This window comes from Grammomys surdaster, unplaced genomic scaffold (assembly GCF_004785775.1).
Source record: "Grammomys surdaster isolate TR1022 unplaced genomic scaffold, NIH_TR_1.0 125807, whole genome shotgun sequence".
Classification (NCBI taxonomy): domain Eukaryota; kingdom Metazoa; phylum Chordata; class Mammalia; order Rodentia; family Muridae; genus Grammomys; species Grammomys surdaster.
In genome coordinates, this window is record NW_021620638.1 from 1,043,016 (window position 1) to 1,060,240 (window position 17,225).

Here is a 17,225-nt window from a genome sequence, read left to right on the forward strand (position 1 = left end):
CTAAGGCTTTGGTACCCTAAGCACTGAGCTTACATGGATGCAGTTCCTGTAGCCTTTGTGGAAATTTAGGTGTGTTGCCTATAAAACCTAGGAGTCTGTGATTAGCCCTACCCTTCCCTCAATTTTCAAAGTCTGGATACTGAGGGACCTTAGTGCTTCTCAGCACCTTGGGCTGAGCTTACCATGGAGGGATTGTTTAATATATATTTGTCAAAATGATAAAAGAAAGAAAATAAACATGTACAATGATCCCCCTCTTTCCCCTGGGTGACTTTGTTTATCGTGAGTCATGTTGAGGACACTAACATTTCATCCAATCCCATGATAAGTTCCCCATCTAGAAGATCATAGCAATAAACAAAACAGATCCCCAGTGGACAGATGCCCCTAACGACAAACTGTATTCTGCTTCCTACCTACTGGTAGCAGAGGCTGTAGCTACAGGTTGGCCCCTCAGCTTCTTGTTGAAGCACTAAGATTCCTAGCAGCTTGTTATCACTGTGCTGCAGTTATATTTACCAAAAATTCCAGTGAGACCTGTTGTTTTCCAGTCTCCTAGACAAGAGTGGTATCAAAGTCACATCCGTGAAGGAGATAATCTTTCCATTGACACTGTGTCTCCTCACTCACGAAACATCAAGGTAAGAGCTTGTAATAAAGGGGAAAACCCTCCAGCATGTGGAGGCAGAGCTTTGCAAGTAAAGAAAGAAAGGCAGAGCCAGGTAGTGCTCACTCTGGGCAGAGCTTTCTTTTCTCCAGCGGTCGTGGTCAAGCACTGATCGAGACTCACTTGGCTTTGCTGAAGTGGTAGTAATTTAGAGCCACTTGGCCTTCACTTAATCAACCCTTCAATTCTCCATTTAGGTTTTAAGAATTGTCAGAGCATAATAAAGTATCTTTGTGTTTGCACACTGGCTAGGACAGATGACTGACAATCCAGCAGTCTGTGAAGGCGGGTCCTGAAAGGGTGTAGAAGCATCTGTCCTCCTTGTGAGTGAGCAACTGCATGTCCCAAGATCTAGCTACCGATTCCAATGACTCTGCTTGGTATTTCTGACTGCAATGATCTCATGGCCAAGGAACAAAGAACAAAACAAAAACAAACAAACAAAAACTCAACCAATCAAACAAATAAAAAACCCAGTTGTATCTCTTATAAGGATCAGTGTTACATGTATGATATGTCTTAGGGTTTATAATAACATGAGCCAAGTCCCTTAGAAGCATTTTCTGGCCCCTGCTGATGAAGTTCATGCCCACTGAACTCTACAGTTCTAATGTACAGTTTCTGGATGTGCTTAAGACCTGAAAGCAAATTGAATATGTCACCACTTGGCTATTGTCCTTTCTAACCTATATACTTCTTAACTTACTCTCAGTCTTGCACATGCAGAACCAGTCTGATGGTGTGCATGAAGGAGTAGCTAAGAGTTCAGCAGGTTTAAGGCCAGCTTCTTCCCTAGGCTGCTTCTCCCTCTTTGGGAATAACACTTGCCTATCTCAAGGGAAGTGAGGCAATTAACTAGAATAAAGGGTGTTTTGTGAATTGTCATCCATTGAAAGCATCAGTATATGTGAGCAAAGAGCATAGACACACATGCACACACACACACACACACACACACACACACACCCCACAGACGGAGAAAGAGAACAGTAGATAATACATATGAAAGCCCAGACTAAGTCACTTCTAGTCTTCTTGTTACAGAATAGAAATAACTGTCAAATCCCTTCCCTGCTTCCCACCTTTACCCCTCTGTCCTTTTCTATAAAATACAAAGGTGATGAATCTAATCCAGATCATAGAGAAGAAAAACAGGCCAGGTCTCAGAAGAGATGAGGTGAACAAAGGAGCTCTTATTTTCCAGAATCAGAGCATTTTAGAGATGGAGATACATGGAGTTTAGAAATGGTTGCAAGTGACATTTAATACAAAGCCCTATAAATAAAGGGGGGGCCTTGCTGTCTCCCCACTGGGAGCCTGTAGATTTATAGCTATAAAGGTGACAGGAGATGCTCTGATGCTAACCACTGGCCTATCCCCGGGGAAGGGGGAAGGTTGTTCCCCCTTTCCCTCCATTGCTCTCACTGGAACTTATGCTACCTCAGAATTCTCAATGCTTTAACAATTGGTGTGCCTCTCTCTGGATAGCATGACATTTTGCCACTTAAGAGGTACCTACCTGTGTTACATGAGAAAACACAGCACCTAGCCCTGCTGTTACAACACTGAATCACTAGGGGGCAGTAGCAGAGCCTGAGATCAGATGTGGGTAACTTACAAAATCGGGCGAGACTGGAAATCTTCCTGGTTCATCCTCTCAGACTGGCGGATTTTCAGGATCTCAGTGTAGCTCAGGTTTTGCAGCTTGCTCTTGAACTGGTCCAGGGAGCTAGGCTTGGTTGTAAGTGCTCTCATAACCTGCTCCTTCACCACCTGCATTACCTGTCAAGAAAACAAGAGCATTACATTCCTGGGGCCAACCTTTCCTGTTCAGAACCGACTTCCATGTTAAAAGCTCCTTGCTCCCTGGGTGCACAGCATGACCCCTGGGCTCCAACCTTGAGTGTGGTTTCCAAAAAGATAAACTTTCATTATGTATACTTCTATTTTTTTCTTACACTGTGGGAACCACAAGGAAGAAAATAGACTAAGTTGAAGTGGAGGGCAGGGGAGAGTGCCTGTTTGCTCTATATATTATGTGACAGCTACTGATACAGCAGTATAAACAGTACAAACTCAAAAGGCAGAAAGCAACAAAGGCCAAACCACAGCTAAAAGCCTGCATATTAATTATTTCTTCTAGGAGAAAATTGCTGTGATAAAATTAACTGTGAGGCTTGGTTGGCACCAACTCAGATGGATGTAGAGAAGCCTACACCTCACAGACCTCTCCCTTATGTCACTAGGGTCCAAGTGTTCATATACAGTTTGCATTTGAATATGTGTTAGGAAATGGCCACGTGTTCTTTCTTTTTGAGTCAGCCACTAGGCAGAGGGGTTCATTATATTACAACAGACACATTACACTGGAAACTTCAAGAAAATAAGGACATGGTAATTTATGCCTCTGGATAGGTCCACATGGGGGCAATTAACCAGTGCCTCTATTAATGCAGATTCATCTTCATCAAAATACATAAAGAAAAAAAGGTCAGAGGACCCACACAGGTATCTAAAGGGCTTGTAATCTTGTTGCTATTCTTCATTCTCCATTACAAATGAGAACTTTTATTACAAATGTTACCCTCTATTGGGTCTGTAACCAAGTACCCAGTGGCTTAGTAGACAATGTGTGTGTGTGTGTGTGTGTGTGTGTGTGTGTGTGTGTGTTTTACCTCTTCTCTTCTTTACCTGCTTAAATCTACAAGTAGATCTGACCAGCATTTCTATTCTATGAAGAACTAAAGCTTCAGAACATTAATAAATTAGATTAGAATAACAGTCAGTAGGTATGCAAATAGGCTGAGATTTAATTTTAAATTTGTAAACACTCTATTGCCTCTTAGCCCACCCTTCCTTAGTACTGTTTAGACATTTAAAAGTAAAACTAACTCTGTGTCTCTGCTTAATGTCAAATGTGATACCAGGTACTCTGTTATGCATCATCTCAGTTAATCCTCTCTCTAATAGTGAAGCACAGAATATGAGTATTGTACACATAGGGGAACTGAGGGAAGACTGATAACTTACCTAACATTCATCTAGAAGTATCCTCAGGGACCAAGTATGATGTCTATAATACTGACTTTATGTTGAAGAAACATGAATCAGGAACAGTCTCTGCCTTCTGTGAGCTAATGGTCTAATGAGAGATGGAAACAAGCCCCAAGATCATCACAACAGAAATGTGGAGAGAACTGATGGTTACAGGGTACTCAAGATACATCTGAGATAATCTTCAGAGGAACAATGGGTGTTCCATTAGTGTATACTCAGACAAATAACCTAGAACACCTCCACACATTAGCAGCTCTGAACCTAGGCTACAACTAAATCAGAACCAACTACCTAAGCATCATTCCATGGTCCAAGTGTAACAAGATAGGACACTTTCCAGCTGACCTTCAACTGCATCTGCTTCTATACTCAGGCAAAATTGTCAATTTGGGATGCTTGACAAATTTTGAAATTCTAAACATTGCATGCCTGAAGCATAATCAACAGCTAAATTTGGTCAAGACTGAATTATTATGTGTTGCCATTGGGGGTTACCCGCTGCCCATTTAGGAAGCCTTGGAGGGAAGCCAGTGAGGTAATGGCTTCCCAGTATTATTTGCTCTTCTAGAAGGATGGTGGGGCATGCAAGAGAATGGTGCAATAAGTAAAATAAAGAAGTGACATTTTAAATAGGATCAGGACAAAACTGAGACAGTGTGGCGCTCACTCCTTCTCCCTTGTTTTACAAATGAAAGCTGAAAGTTCAGAGAGCTAGTATTTAAGGAAGTGTCCCAAGAGATGACAGTTTCCACATCATACCTGCTGAGATTCATGCTAGGACTCATAGGTGATCATGTGATTCAAACTACTCATCAGCACCCTTGTCCAGATTGTTCCAATTTAACTTTAACTATAGCCAAAGCCTGCTCTTTTTCAGGTTGAGACTAAGAACATGTCCCTTAATATAGAGGATGATGGGACACAGAGGCAGTGTAACAGAATCAAGGAAAAGGTAGAACTCTAATTTGCAGAGAGTATCGACAGACGTTATGCTTTGTGCAATCTGAAATTCCTCTAACTTTCCTTTTTGTAAGTTTTGGTACATGAATCAATTTTCTCTTCTTAGGAAAATTTTTTCTTCTTACGTTGATATGCATTCTATTTTCTTAAGTTGATATTAATGGGACTCTTGCTATTTGTAAACAGACTCCCAACAAATATCTGGTGAACTCTAAGAGGAAAAGCATCCTATGGGTCTGAAGAAGACAGACAAAAGGAGGCAAGGGGGAAGATGAACAGAGTTGATGGTACTACTTTAGTAAGAAGATAATTAGACTAGAGAAATGGCTACTCTTCCATCAGACCTGGGTTTATTTCCAAGAACCCACATGGTGTCACACAATCCTAGTTCTAGGGAACCCAATGCTCTCTAGACTCTGTAGGCATCAGCCATACAAGTGGTACACAAATGTACATGCAGGCAAAAATACCTGCGCACATAAAAATAAAATTTTAATTTAAAAAGGAAAATGACTTTTAAATTATCTTTTCATTATATACCACGGTTGAATGTTTGCTTGGAGACAATGAGTCCCTTACCAAATGTGTGGACATATTTCTAGTCAAATCTGATGCGCAGAGCTTCACGAACTGCTGATACAAGACTACTATCCTCACTGGGAAGACTATCTAGTAGAAAGGCCTTCTAAATCTTCCTTTCAACTTGGAAAAAAAATATAAAACTTTTCCTAAAAGTAGACGGGTTAACTGGCATCTGCAGCCAGAAGGAGGAATAAAAGCAAAGTGTATGAAGCACAGAACAGCAGCTGGTGGAGCCCAACAGTTGCTCTCCCACCCCGGGCCCACTTTTATCTGGTGCTGGCCCTAAGAAGTTCTAATGTTACTCTGTATGCCAAGCAACATATGGGAGAGCCCATAGGTTGTTTTTTGTTTGTTTGTTTTTAAGATGATAAAGTAGAAAGTTAAACATCTCTTTGGGTCTTTGCAAAATAGCTTCTAGCTCCTGTAATTTTATAATTAACGGTGTGAATTCTCAACACGTCATGTATAAAACAGAACAAGATATTTTCAACACCATTATTGACTGTCTCTTCTTTGAAAAACATGGAACCGTTTGCCATTTATTTGAAAACTCTGCAGGTGATATGACAGGGGCATCAGTAAATGACTGGTGAAACATTTTACCTCGGGTGCCCACACTGCCACAGACAGCAAAGGGAGCAAGCTCTTAGAATATGCATTTGCTGTTGTGTTGGCATCGGTCCATTACCCAAGTCATGTCTCCAGCATACTGGTAGTGGGGTCTGGGTAGTTTCCCTCACACAGTTTGTTCTCTGTAAGGTCTTATCAAAGCAGTGTGGAATTCCCATAGAACATTTGTACCTCACATAGAGAATAGCTTGGCTCCTTGGAAGAATGTTTTAAAAACAGAACCAGACAGGCCTTGGGTAATTCAGTCTATCTCCTGTTCATTTAAACTGTTCCTGGGTCCTACTCCAAGACCCACAGAGCCTCTCTGTGTTCCTAGTCTTGTCTGCTCAGGCCTTGTCTTTATGCCTACAACCTTTCACAGCATCAGCCGTTCTCTCACCTGTCAAATGTTTGTAAACTCCCGCTTAGGTTAAGGTGCTGAGGGACATTGGGAGCTGTGTTCTAAATGAGCTCTCAGCCTGCACTGTCCCCCCACCCTGTCCCCAGAGAGTGGAAGTGATGTCATAGCACACCATGAGCCCACAGATTCATTCCACAAACACTGAGCCACTCTCAAATTGTGTCAGCACAAGAACTTCAGCTACAGATTGAGAAGGGACCACACATGGACAAACTGTGGTACAGAGAAGCCATTCTTGAGAGAAACATCAAGAATGAAGCTTTAAAGCCAGAAGAGAGCACAGAGCCTGGCCCCAACACCACACTCACCAGTGGAGCCGGATAATAGGTCCGGCTAAGTCTCTCTGAATCTGATACAGCAGAGGTATCACCTGTCCTCCTTAGGGTTATCATCACTGTGATGAAACATCATGACTAAAGAAACTTGAGGAGGAAAGGCTTTATTTGGTGTATGCCTCCACGTCACTGTTCATCATTGAAGGAAGTCAGGACAGGAACTCAAACAGGGCAGAAAGCTGATGGTAGGAGCTGACGCAGAGGTGCTGCTCATTGGTTTGCTCCACACTGCTTGCTCAGCCTGCTTTCTTATAGAACCCAAGACTACCAACCCCACCCACAATAGGCTAGGTATTCCTGCATCAACCAGTACTTAAGAAAATGTTCTGCAGACTTCAATATAGCCCAATGTTATGAAGGCAGTTTCTCTATTGTGGCTCCCTGCTCCCCAAAGACTCTAGCTTATGTCAAGCTGACATAAAACAACATCTGTGGTCAGATTTAGGAAATGCTAACCATCAACAGCCATATCTTATGAAGCTCCCTCTGAATGAGAATTTAAAAGGTAGTGGCTTCAGGGCTTTATCAGATCCCCTGGCCCATTTCTCCACCCATCCATGCATCTTGCTGTGGTATGGCCACTCTATACCTCTGATACGAGGCCTGGCTTGGTGAAAGCTTGTGGATCAGGCTTATTGTAAATAAAGAGGAATGCCTTGAAGTCACCGAGGCCTGTTGTCACCCTCTGGTCTCTCATAATTTCATCATTTGTTCTCAATTACTTCAGATGAATCAGAAACACTTTCCTCACTAATAAATATAAAAATGCTCTTCTCCATCTCACAAACAATATGATTTCCTTTGGTATCATTAACCATACTTTGTCCATTTCTTCAGCATGGTCCTCCTCATGGTGCTCTGAGAACCCTGCCTCTACCATGTCTATCTGAAGGAGCAACAAGGCCTAATTTGTTAAAACCCAGTCCATGTTGAATGGGGACAGAGAGGTTCTTGCATTTCTTTCTCTGTACACCACCACTTCATAGTATAATAATTACTTGGAACATTCTGTTAAGGAGCTAAGTATCACGAGCTGGCAAAATGAACAGTTTTCTGGAGACTAAATCTTCCCAATGGTATTAGTATATTTCCAGTTAAGAGTTCTGGGATCTCATTCATCCATAAGCCAAAGCCTGTTCTCTAGGGACCAGATAATTGTACTCATGACTGTCAAGCAAACCCAATGGTGAATTCTGAACCAATGATCATAAAACATGAAACCATTAGGGATTAGTTGGCCGTTTGTCCACAAAAAGCTGGAAATGTTGCTCTAGGGTCACAGCTGCCAAGAGCAGTGTAGTGAGATGCTGACTCTGTCCCCTGACCATTCCTTCTGTTAATTTCATAGTGTTTGTGCTGACCTTTCCTAGAACTGTTGCTCCCATACCTGTCCTGGTTTGACCAATAGGCTTTGAACTTAAGTCTGTCCTTTCCAGCGTCTACCTCCAATTTCTACCTCCTTTCAAAATACAAGCCAAGTTAATCACTTGTTAAAAACTACAGCGACTGAGTACTACCTCTGGTGTGCAGACCAGACAGTCAATGTGTCACTGGCTGTGATAGTGTTAACTGTAGACTGATTGAATGGAAGGCTAAAATCACCCAGGAGATGGGCTTCTGGGCCTGTCCTTAGGGAATTATCTTGATTATAGTAATCAAAGTGGGATGACCCATCCAGTATGAGTGGCAGAAAATACCGAGTCAGAATATGCAGATGGAAAAAATGAACAGAGCACCGGTGTGCAGAAATGGTTGCTCTCTGTTTCTGATTAGGGATGTGATCTGACCAGTTCCCCAAGTGCCTGTGACTTTCTGGATGTGATAGACTACAGCCTAGAACTGTGAGCTAAAGAAGCCCTTCTGCCTTAAATTGCTTTTGTTACAGAACTTTATCACAGCAACAGAAAAGAAGCTAAGGCATCTTTCATCTTTCCATCTTGGCTGAGATTCCAGCCTACATCCCCCATCACAGTACTGCCTGCATCATGTGGAGACTCCTTATCACGTACGACTCTGTCTCCAGAACTTAGGCAATCCAGTCTTGGAGTGGTTATTGAGAAAAAACATCTGTTTTCTTTATATTTTGAAAGCTCATCAAAACAATCAAAGGAAAGAATCTAGAAGAAAGCCCCCAAAGTCCATGGTTTCCAGCCATCACAGAAAAACAGTTTACAATGAGTTTTGTCTGGCTCAACCCTCAAGACTTTGATTCTAGGATGCATTCCAGAAATGGGTTCTCTTTTTCCAGTTCCTTTCAGGATGCTAATTTATACCTGGGGTCGAGGAATCTGGGCTTGAGCACAGAGGACAGATGAGACATGTTAGAGGACTGCCATGTCAGGGAAGGCTAGTGGGGCTGCTCCTACCCTCAGCATGGCTGCCTAGTGTGACATACAGATGCCAGCTACTGCCTGCCAGTCCACTAAAATGCAGAGGACATCAGTGCTCTTGCCAAGAGCAGTCAGGCACCAAGAGCAAGCAGCTATAGCCAGGGAAGTGGCTGCTCCCATACTATTTGGGCAAGTTTCTCAGATGTTACTTTTACTAGGGCCGTCTCTCTCTTTCCTAGGCTCTCTCTAAGGTAGCCACAGAGCCCATGTTGAAAGTATCTGGTGACTTCAATCAGGAATGCTTTCACAGGGGTGGCCAACATTTTCCCAAAGAGCCCACAGTTCCTTGGGAGGCAGTCAGGGTTAGAATCCCCAAATATGTGATTAGAGCAGAGCAGCCCCCCACTGTGTACCAATCCTGGGCGGGCAAGCTTGTGGCTGGCAAAGTCCAGGCAGGGCTGAGGGAGGACAACTGTGAGAGAATCAAAAGTGATTTTTTAAGCGTACCTGTTAGCAATCTGTTAAACTCCACCTCCAGAGTCACCTGGCAACAGCCAGGTATGCTCCGCCCCACAGTTACCTGGCAACAGGCAGGTAACCCTGCCCGTTACCTGGCAACAGGCAGGTAACCCTGCCCACTATAAAAGGGGCGGCTTGGCCCCTCCTCTCTCTGTTGCTCCTCAACCCTGAGCACCTGCAGGTTATCCTCTCCCCTCCCCCCTTCTCTTCCCCCTCTCTCCACGTGGTCATGGCCGGCCTCTACTCCTCTCTACTTCTCTCTCTCTCTCCTCTTGCTCTCCCACTCTCTTAATAAACCTCCCCTCGTGGAACCATCTTGGCCTGCTGTGATCTGTCCCAAGCTGCGCCGTGGAAATCCTTTCAGTACCCTGAGACCAAAACAGAAGGGGCGTTTAGCTCCTGTACTGACTGGTTTTTGCTTCAGAGAAAGCAGGACAGCTTCAGGCTTCCTGTCATCATCCGCACAGAGATCTCTGAGGACCTTGGGTGTTACAATCAAAATAATTCATTATATAATGGCTGACCCTAATGCACTACATGCAGATGATAATACAGAAATGCCCAGTTCTGGAGAATAAGGTGGGTAACGTGAACAGCTGCTCTGCACTTCCTGGGAAGGGTTTTTAATGTAAGGTTTAAGGCAGTTTTATAGATGGTAAAAATAGTAAACCTTTCAACCAATGATTCATGTAAAAATCCATCAGCGCTAGGTTCACAGAAGAACAACGACTGGGGAAGCACACGCTCCTCCCCAAGCTCATCCATGGAGGAAGCTGGAGAGCGGAGGTCGGGAACCAGCTCGCCCTTAGACAAGTATGAGCAGGAGGCACATAGCTGTGTGACAAACCACTTTGCCCCACCGAAACAGGGAGCCAAATTAACATGGGCAATCAGGCTAAATTTGCTGGTTAGATAATTGAAGGCCCCAGTGGGCAAGAGAAAGCTATTTTCACCAGCGTCTGATAGAATCAGCCTCAGGCAAAGAGGAATTGTGCCAATCACATGAGACAATGACATTTAATCTACACCTTTAAATAAACCTTCAGGTCAGGCAAGCCACTCTAAGCGTGTGTAGAGAGGGTGAGGGAGGGTGCTTGCATTTTTTCCTTATTGGGGTTGGGGTAAAAGGGTAGCATATTTTTAGCAAACATTTTGGTCCTCTAATTCCTGCTCACAAATCTCACAGACACACTGCCAGCATGGGCTGAACCACAGCCTTTTGAATTTACAAAGAACACTCACAGCTGGAAAGCACATTGAATGAGAGCTACTGCGAGTTGGGGGTCTATTGTCATTAAACTAAGGCTGCTTCGTAATGGGTGAGGAGGAAGAATGATCGGACTTTGCTGAGAACCACCCTATTTAGGATGGGAGATTAACAAGAAGTAAGCAGCCTTTTCTTTTCCGTGTGTGTGTGTGTGTGTGTGTGTGTGTGTGTGTGTGTATGTGTGTACCCATGTGCCCGTGTGTATGCATGTGGAGACCAGAGGTCACTGTCAGGTGTTTCCTTCAGCCGCTCTCCACATTATTTATTGGAACATGATTTCTCACTGAAGCCAGAGTTCAAGACTTTGCTGGGTTGGCTGACCAGTGATTCCCAGGGCTCCACCTGTGTCTGCGCTGCTCCCAGCCTTGGAGTTACTAACATGAGCTACCACACCCACCTTTTATACGGGTGTCCAGGATTCCGGATCTCATGCTTGCTCAGGATGCACCTTTATCCTGCTCAGTCAGCCTCACCTCAGCTCCTCCTCACACACAGTGAAGAATTCCTTACTTTTTTTAGGGATTACATGGTCCGCACAGTTCTCTCGTCGGCAGTCACTACTGCTGCTTGCAGACCATGTGACCATCGCTACCTCCTTTACCCTCATGTCTAAGGCCTGCGAGATGAAGCCAGTGGCCCTGTGCTACTCCTCTGGTGTCTCAACAGTTGAACATTGAGGTTTCATTTAGTTCATCTGTATGTTTCTTGTTATCAATTTTATAAACAGTCAACACAGACTCCTATGACGTGGCGATCAGATATCAGGAAGGAGTAAATGAAGTGTCTCTCGTCTCATTTTGAGGGTAAAACTAAGCTGTGCTGGTTTAAATCTCTCAACCTGCTTTGAATTCACTATTAAATACTGACAAATGAAAGGACCTGCCCCACTGGAAGGGAGATTTACTAAACTTTAAAAGCAGTCTGCTCAGGCACAAACCCAGAGGAAATGAGGTGGAAAAGAAAAGACTGGCTCCATAAAGAAGCCCTGGTGTCAGGGAAGGCTCCAGAGCTGAGGACACTGCATGACTGACTCGGCACATCCTCCACAAAGCATTGGCATGCAACACTGGGGATGCCTCTTTGCAGATAGATGGGTGGTGGGTATAGGGGCTCACTGGGCAAGACTCAGCTATACATAAAGCCGTCCTTCAGTATCTGCGAGGTGTTGGTTCGAGGATACTTGTGAATTCTCAAATTTGAAGATCTGAATCTCTTACATAAAATGGCATAGTGTTTGCACACGCCTACCTATATTCTCTCCTCTACTGCAAACCACTTGCAAATGAGGTACTGTACTTAACACAACATCAGTGCTGTTCAGTAGCTTTCCTAACACACTGTTTATAGAAGAAAGACAAGAAGAAAGCTGCATATACTCAGCACAGACCATGGCCAAAGAATTGATTCCTAATATGGATGCCATGTCTGTGGATATAGAGGGCTGGCTGTCCTTGTCATCCATCTCTAACTACCTTTTCCCATACAGAAAACACAGGCTGATTGTGAAATAGTAAAAGCCCTATTCTTAGTTGGAACATTGAGACTACTATGATATGTGACCAAGTCCAGCTGATTCATCCTAAGGATAAGTACACTTGGGTTTAAGTTTATGTAATAAGTGTTGCTTCCTGGTATTGACATGACATGATTTGGCTGGTTTTGGCAGTGCCTACTAGTAGGAAATACTGAAAAGTTAAGGCAAGATATCACAAGTTTGAGGCTAGCCTTGGCCACACATTTACATCAGCAAACACAGGAGGCATTGGAGGGGAGTGATGTACAAGCAATACTCATGTTATGATACTCATGTATGAAGTTCTTAGAAAAACATAAAGAGAAAACTTAGAACTATAATCAATCTGTTCAGCTAATACTTCATATGCACCGTATACATGCTCTTCACTGGGTGAGGTACTGGCAGGGCCAAGATGTAGACCTAGTGGGCAGCCAGAGAACCAGCAGGGAAGATGACATGTAAACAAGTCACAGTGACTTCCGAAAGTGCTGTGTGGATAAGGGCTCTTCATATAACTTAAGGAAGGGGACTCGGTGAATTAAGCAAACCCCTGGCTCCCTCATCAAGCAGAGTGTTATTCTTACTCCAGGGTTCACCAACTGCATTTCTCAGAGCACACTGAGAATATTTATCCACTACTTGTCTCTCCAGTAGGACCTTGAAAGGTTTACAAGAAGAGACTATATCTCATTGGTCTTTTCTTTTCTTTTTTTTTTTATATCACTACTGGATTTTAAAATTCCTTCTAACTAGAAAAATTCCCCATCGTTCCAGTAAATTGAAGGTCAGCTGGACCATATTTCTAGAGTTACATGAAAAATATGATTTCTGGCCAGTCTTTGTGAAGGCCAGGGACAAATCCCTGTGATAGTCTTAAGCACGAGAGAAAAGGGCTCATAGCAAGAGCAATGATAGATTAACTCTGGTAAGCACACGGCCACACCGGCACTGTGCTGTATTTCTCCCAGATGGTTGAAATGGAGACATCTCATAAATCCCTAGGCCTTTTCTTTCCTTTTGCAGGTTATTATAGTGTCCCAGGGCAGAAGAGCACTCTCCAAAGTAAAGTAATTGTGAGCCATTTATTATGTTTAAAGGAGAGCCTGCCATCCATTACAGTTACATCTCAGGCAATTAATGTGGTGGAAGTGACTATGCAAAACTTGTTGCTACTTGGTGTCTGAAGTCAATGAGTACATGCAGAACTGGCATGGCTCTGCTCCAACCCCACCCCGGCTCAGCATCTCTTTCTATTCTTTGTCCAGATCACTCACAGCTCTGAAGCAAACTGTCCCCATGGCTTCCAAAAATTCCCTGGGTCTGCCATGCTTTCCCTAGGTGCCAGTGCTCTCTTTGCATCCAAAGCAAGGAACAGCATAGATGACAATTGTGTGACATGTATACCAGCATTCTCCTTTACCATGCCAGGGGTCGACATCAGTAATTGATTACAACACTTTCTCTTTTTGAACCAGGATGCTACAAGCAAGAAATTGCTAATCATCAATTGAATTTCACGCACAAAGGCAAAACCCTAGTTAATTTTAATGCATAGTAATGGTCAGTATCTTTGGATCAGATATTCTTAAAAGCTCCAATGTCTACTAAAATTCCTTACAGATTAGTAAAAAAATTATTATAACTTGAACTGGAATGTATTTTTATGTGCTCATGAATTTTGGTTGTTCAGCACAATAGCTAACTAGTATTTTTATATCATTGCCATCTTGATCATTGAAGCCCATATACATATCTCTGGAAATAGCATAATATTTGGGGTAAGAATCTTCTCATGGGCCATATCAAGCACTCAGGAGGGGCTGAGGAATACCATTGAATGAATGAAACCATAAACAGATATTAGGTCAAGTGACCTAGAATGACTATCTTTACATTAAAAATCCAGTGTTTTATACTGCTAGGGAAAGTGGAGTATATTTAACTTCTAAGAAACATCTAGAATTATAATAATAATGAAGTTAAGTTTTTAAACATATCTTTTTCATATAACAAAGATGTTCTTGTATCCTCTTCATTGAAAGGTAGCTGGAATAGGTGGGATTCAAGGTCTTAGGCCAAAAAAAAAAAAAAAGGAAAGAAATAAAGGAAGAAAGAAAGAGGGAGGGAGCAGGGCAGGGAAAGAAAACCAGGAAAAATCCAGCAATGCCACAAAGGCAATATTAACAAACAAATATAAAACACAAACATATGAAATGATTATGTCCAAAGGAATAAAACTCACAGAGAGCTCAGATACTCATGTGCTGCTTGAGAACGACCATGCATATGACAGTGTCCTGGAAAATAGAGTGTCCTAATGGTACTGCACACCTTATGTAAGTATATCTCATGATGTTCACAAAGTGATGATCACCTAACTGCTTTGCCAGAAGTCATCCTTGCTGCTAATCAACACATCACCTGAGAATCCATGTCATGTTAAATGTTGGTATGTTTTAAAGAAAGATAGCATCAAAGGATAATGTTTTTGTAAAAAGGTATATACCATGTAAAGTGACAACTAGAGCAAGCTTCAGAAATAAATATATGTCACACCACATCATGGTAACTCTGAAGTTCTTTTTTACACCCCTTGTATTTTTTCCTTTGGTAATTTCATATATGCTATAATGCATCTTGATCACATCTATACTTGCTGATCTGGTGCAATGTCTGTGTAGGAGCTTTCCTTGTCATAAGTCAGTGAGCACCTGCACATCAATAACATGACTGAGAACTATCTTGAGTATCTTCCACACAACTAGACCCCGAAACATGATCAATCATGGCCTAGGCCCTTCTCTAGTTAGATAACCAGCAATCATACTAGTGTCCCTGAATAACCCTTCTGTCGTGAAAGCCACTCCCCCTTACTTCTCAGCCAACTTTCAGCTATTTGTCTTTGGTTAAGTGGGTTTCTAAGGTGGCTCTGCACACTGCTTGCTCCTCACACGTCATTAATCAATGCCAAACTTAGCAGGCTCCAGGCCCAGCTGAGAATACAAGCTGCTTGGCTCATCACCCCAACACCTCATGAACAAACATGAGTGATGACTGTTGGGTAAACACCTCCCAGAGAATTCGAATCAGCTAAATGAGTATTGCTTTGGATGTTACACTGAGGAAGAATGTAGACAAATATTGATATCCAAGCTGTTTTAGACATAGTCATTTTCCAGTGTGCTGAAGCTTGCTGGCTTTAGTTAGCGTCTTAAATTGTGAGACTGATGAAATTTGGGTCATTCCGTGAGTACAACCATGAACTTTCGTGATATTGAATAGATGTATTAGAGCTATAATAATCATCTTCCAGGAGTGGAGCCACCAGTGAGTTTGTTACTAGTTTGGTAAAAAGGATGAAAGGCCCTGAATTGTAAGAGGAGAGATCTCTTCTCTTATGTCTTCAGAGGAAATGTTCATGCTTAGAAAGCCACCAGGAGTTGTATAAAGACAACCTGGAGATGGACACGGAGCCACATCCAAATGGATTTAATTTGAAATTCCTAGAACATTCCTTATAGACAGAACTGTTCAGGGATAGGTCTAATGGATGTTATGTGGTATGCTAATCTTTGATGGGCAGGAGGAAAAAGGAAGTGAGAGGAGGAAACTGAGATGCTGACAGTAACTAAATGATCATACTCTTTCCTACTTTATATCTTATATCTCTCCTGAGGCCTTTTCAGTGATATGCAGCAGAAACAACATACTTTTAAAAACAAGGTCTGTGGTGGTTTGAATATGCTTGGCCCATGGGAAGAGGCACTAGTAGGAGGTATGGCCTTGTTGAAAAGGTGTGGCCTTATTGGAGGATGTGTGTCACTGTGTAGGTGGGTTTTGAGGGCTCCTAGGCTCCAACTCCACCTACTGTGGAAGAGACCTTCCTCTTAGCTGCCTGTGGAAGAGAGTCTTCTCCTGGTAGCCTTCTGATCAAGATGTAGATAGAACTCTCAGCTCCTCCAGCACTATGTCTACCTGCCTGCTACTACGCTTCCATTATGATGATAATGGACTAAACCTCTGAAACTATAGGCTAGCCCCAATTAAATGTTTACCTTTATACGGGTAGCATTAGTCATGGTATCTCTTCACAACAATGAAACCCTAAGACAAAGTCTTTAGCAATTTCAAACTTCCGAACCTTTGTAAAAACTGAGGTGGTATCTACATCAAAGACCGGTGAAGAATTAAACTGGAAGACAAAGTTATTTGTTTAGGGGATATTTTTGCTATGTTCTATTTATGGCTTATATAACATCTACCACCTCATAGAGCTCATTTTATATATTTTAATTAAGCTGGGGAAGTATCTCAAATTCAAAGTTTGTCTCTGAAACACTTAGTACACTGCTCAGAAGAGATAGATATAGGCCTGGAAGAGGACTAAAGTTCTTGAGTAAGGGACAGAATAGAAAATACATCATGGAACTCAAGGTTTGATTCTCTGCTATTGAATCATTTATCTCCTTCACCAGCCTGGAATCACTAAGGGACACCAAGTATACACAAACACTCAGTAGACATTATAGGACAGAATAACACACTATGTATGCACTGGAAGACCTTTGATTCAAAGGCGGCTGCTGCATTAGAGGAGAGGAATGCCAATAAGATATGTGCTCAGGAGAATAAAATGTGTACTTTATTCTGCAGAATGTTTTTATTGTTGGAACAACAAGACCAAATTTAATTTGACAGTTTGCCCAATTTGTGAGCAGAGAAGACAGTGGGAGACAAAGTGCAGGGGTATCATTGTTACCTTCATGACAAGGAAGGCATGCCTTGTAAAATGAAATGGAACAAAAAAAGAGCACATACAAACTACTAAAAAACAACAAAGCCTGAACGTGTGTTCTACCCTCCCTACCCAGGAGGGAAGTCTTGGAGCACTTTGTGAATTAGGTAAAGAATGGAACATGAAAGACTTTAAATAATGTACAGATGAGTCAACATGAGCCTGTA

At 42.5% G+C, this 17,225-nt stretch overlaps 1 protein-coding gene across 1 annotated transcript in view; it reads right to left on the reverse strand.

Moving 5' to 3' along the window:
* Window positions 1-17,225, reverse strand: part of Elmo1 (engulfment and cell motility 1) — a 503,321-nt gene that overhangs the window by 39,879 nt on the left and 446,217 nt on the right. Inside the window, exon 17 of the mRNA XM_028789271.1 lies at window positions 2,286-2,449. Coding sequence (XP_028645104.1) covers window positions 2,286-2,449 — 164 coding nt within the window. The remainder of the gene's footprint in view (window positions 1-2,285; window positions 2,450-17,225) is intronic.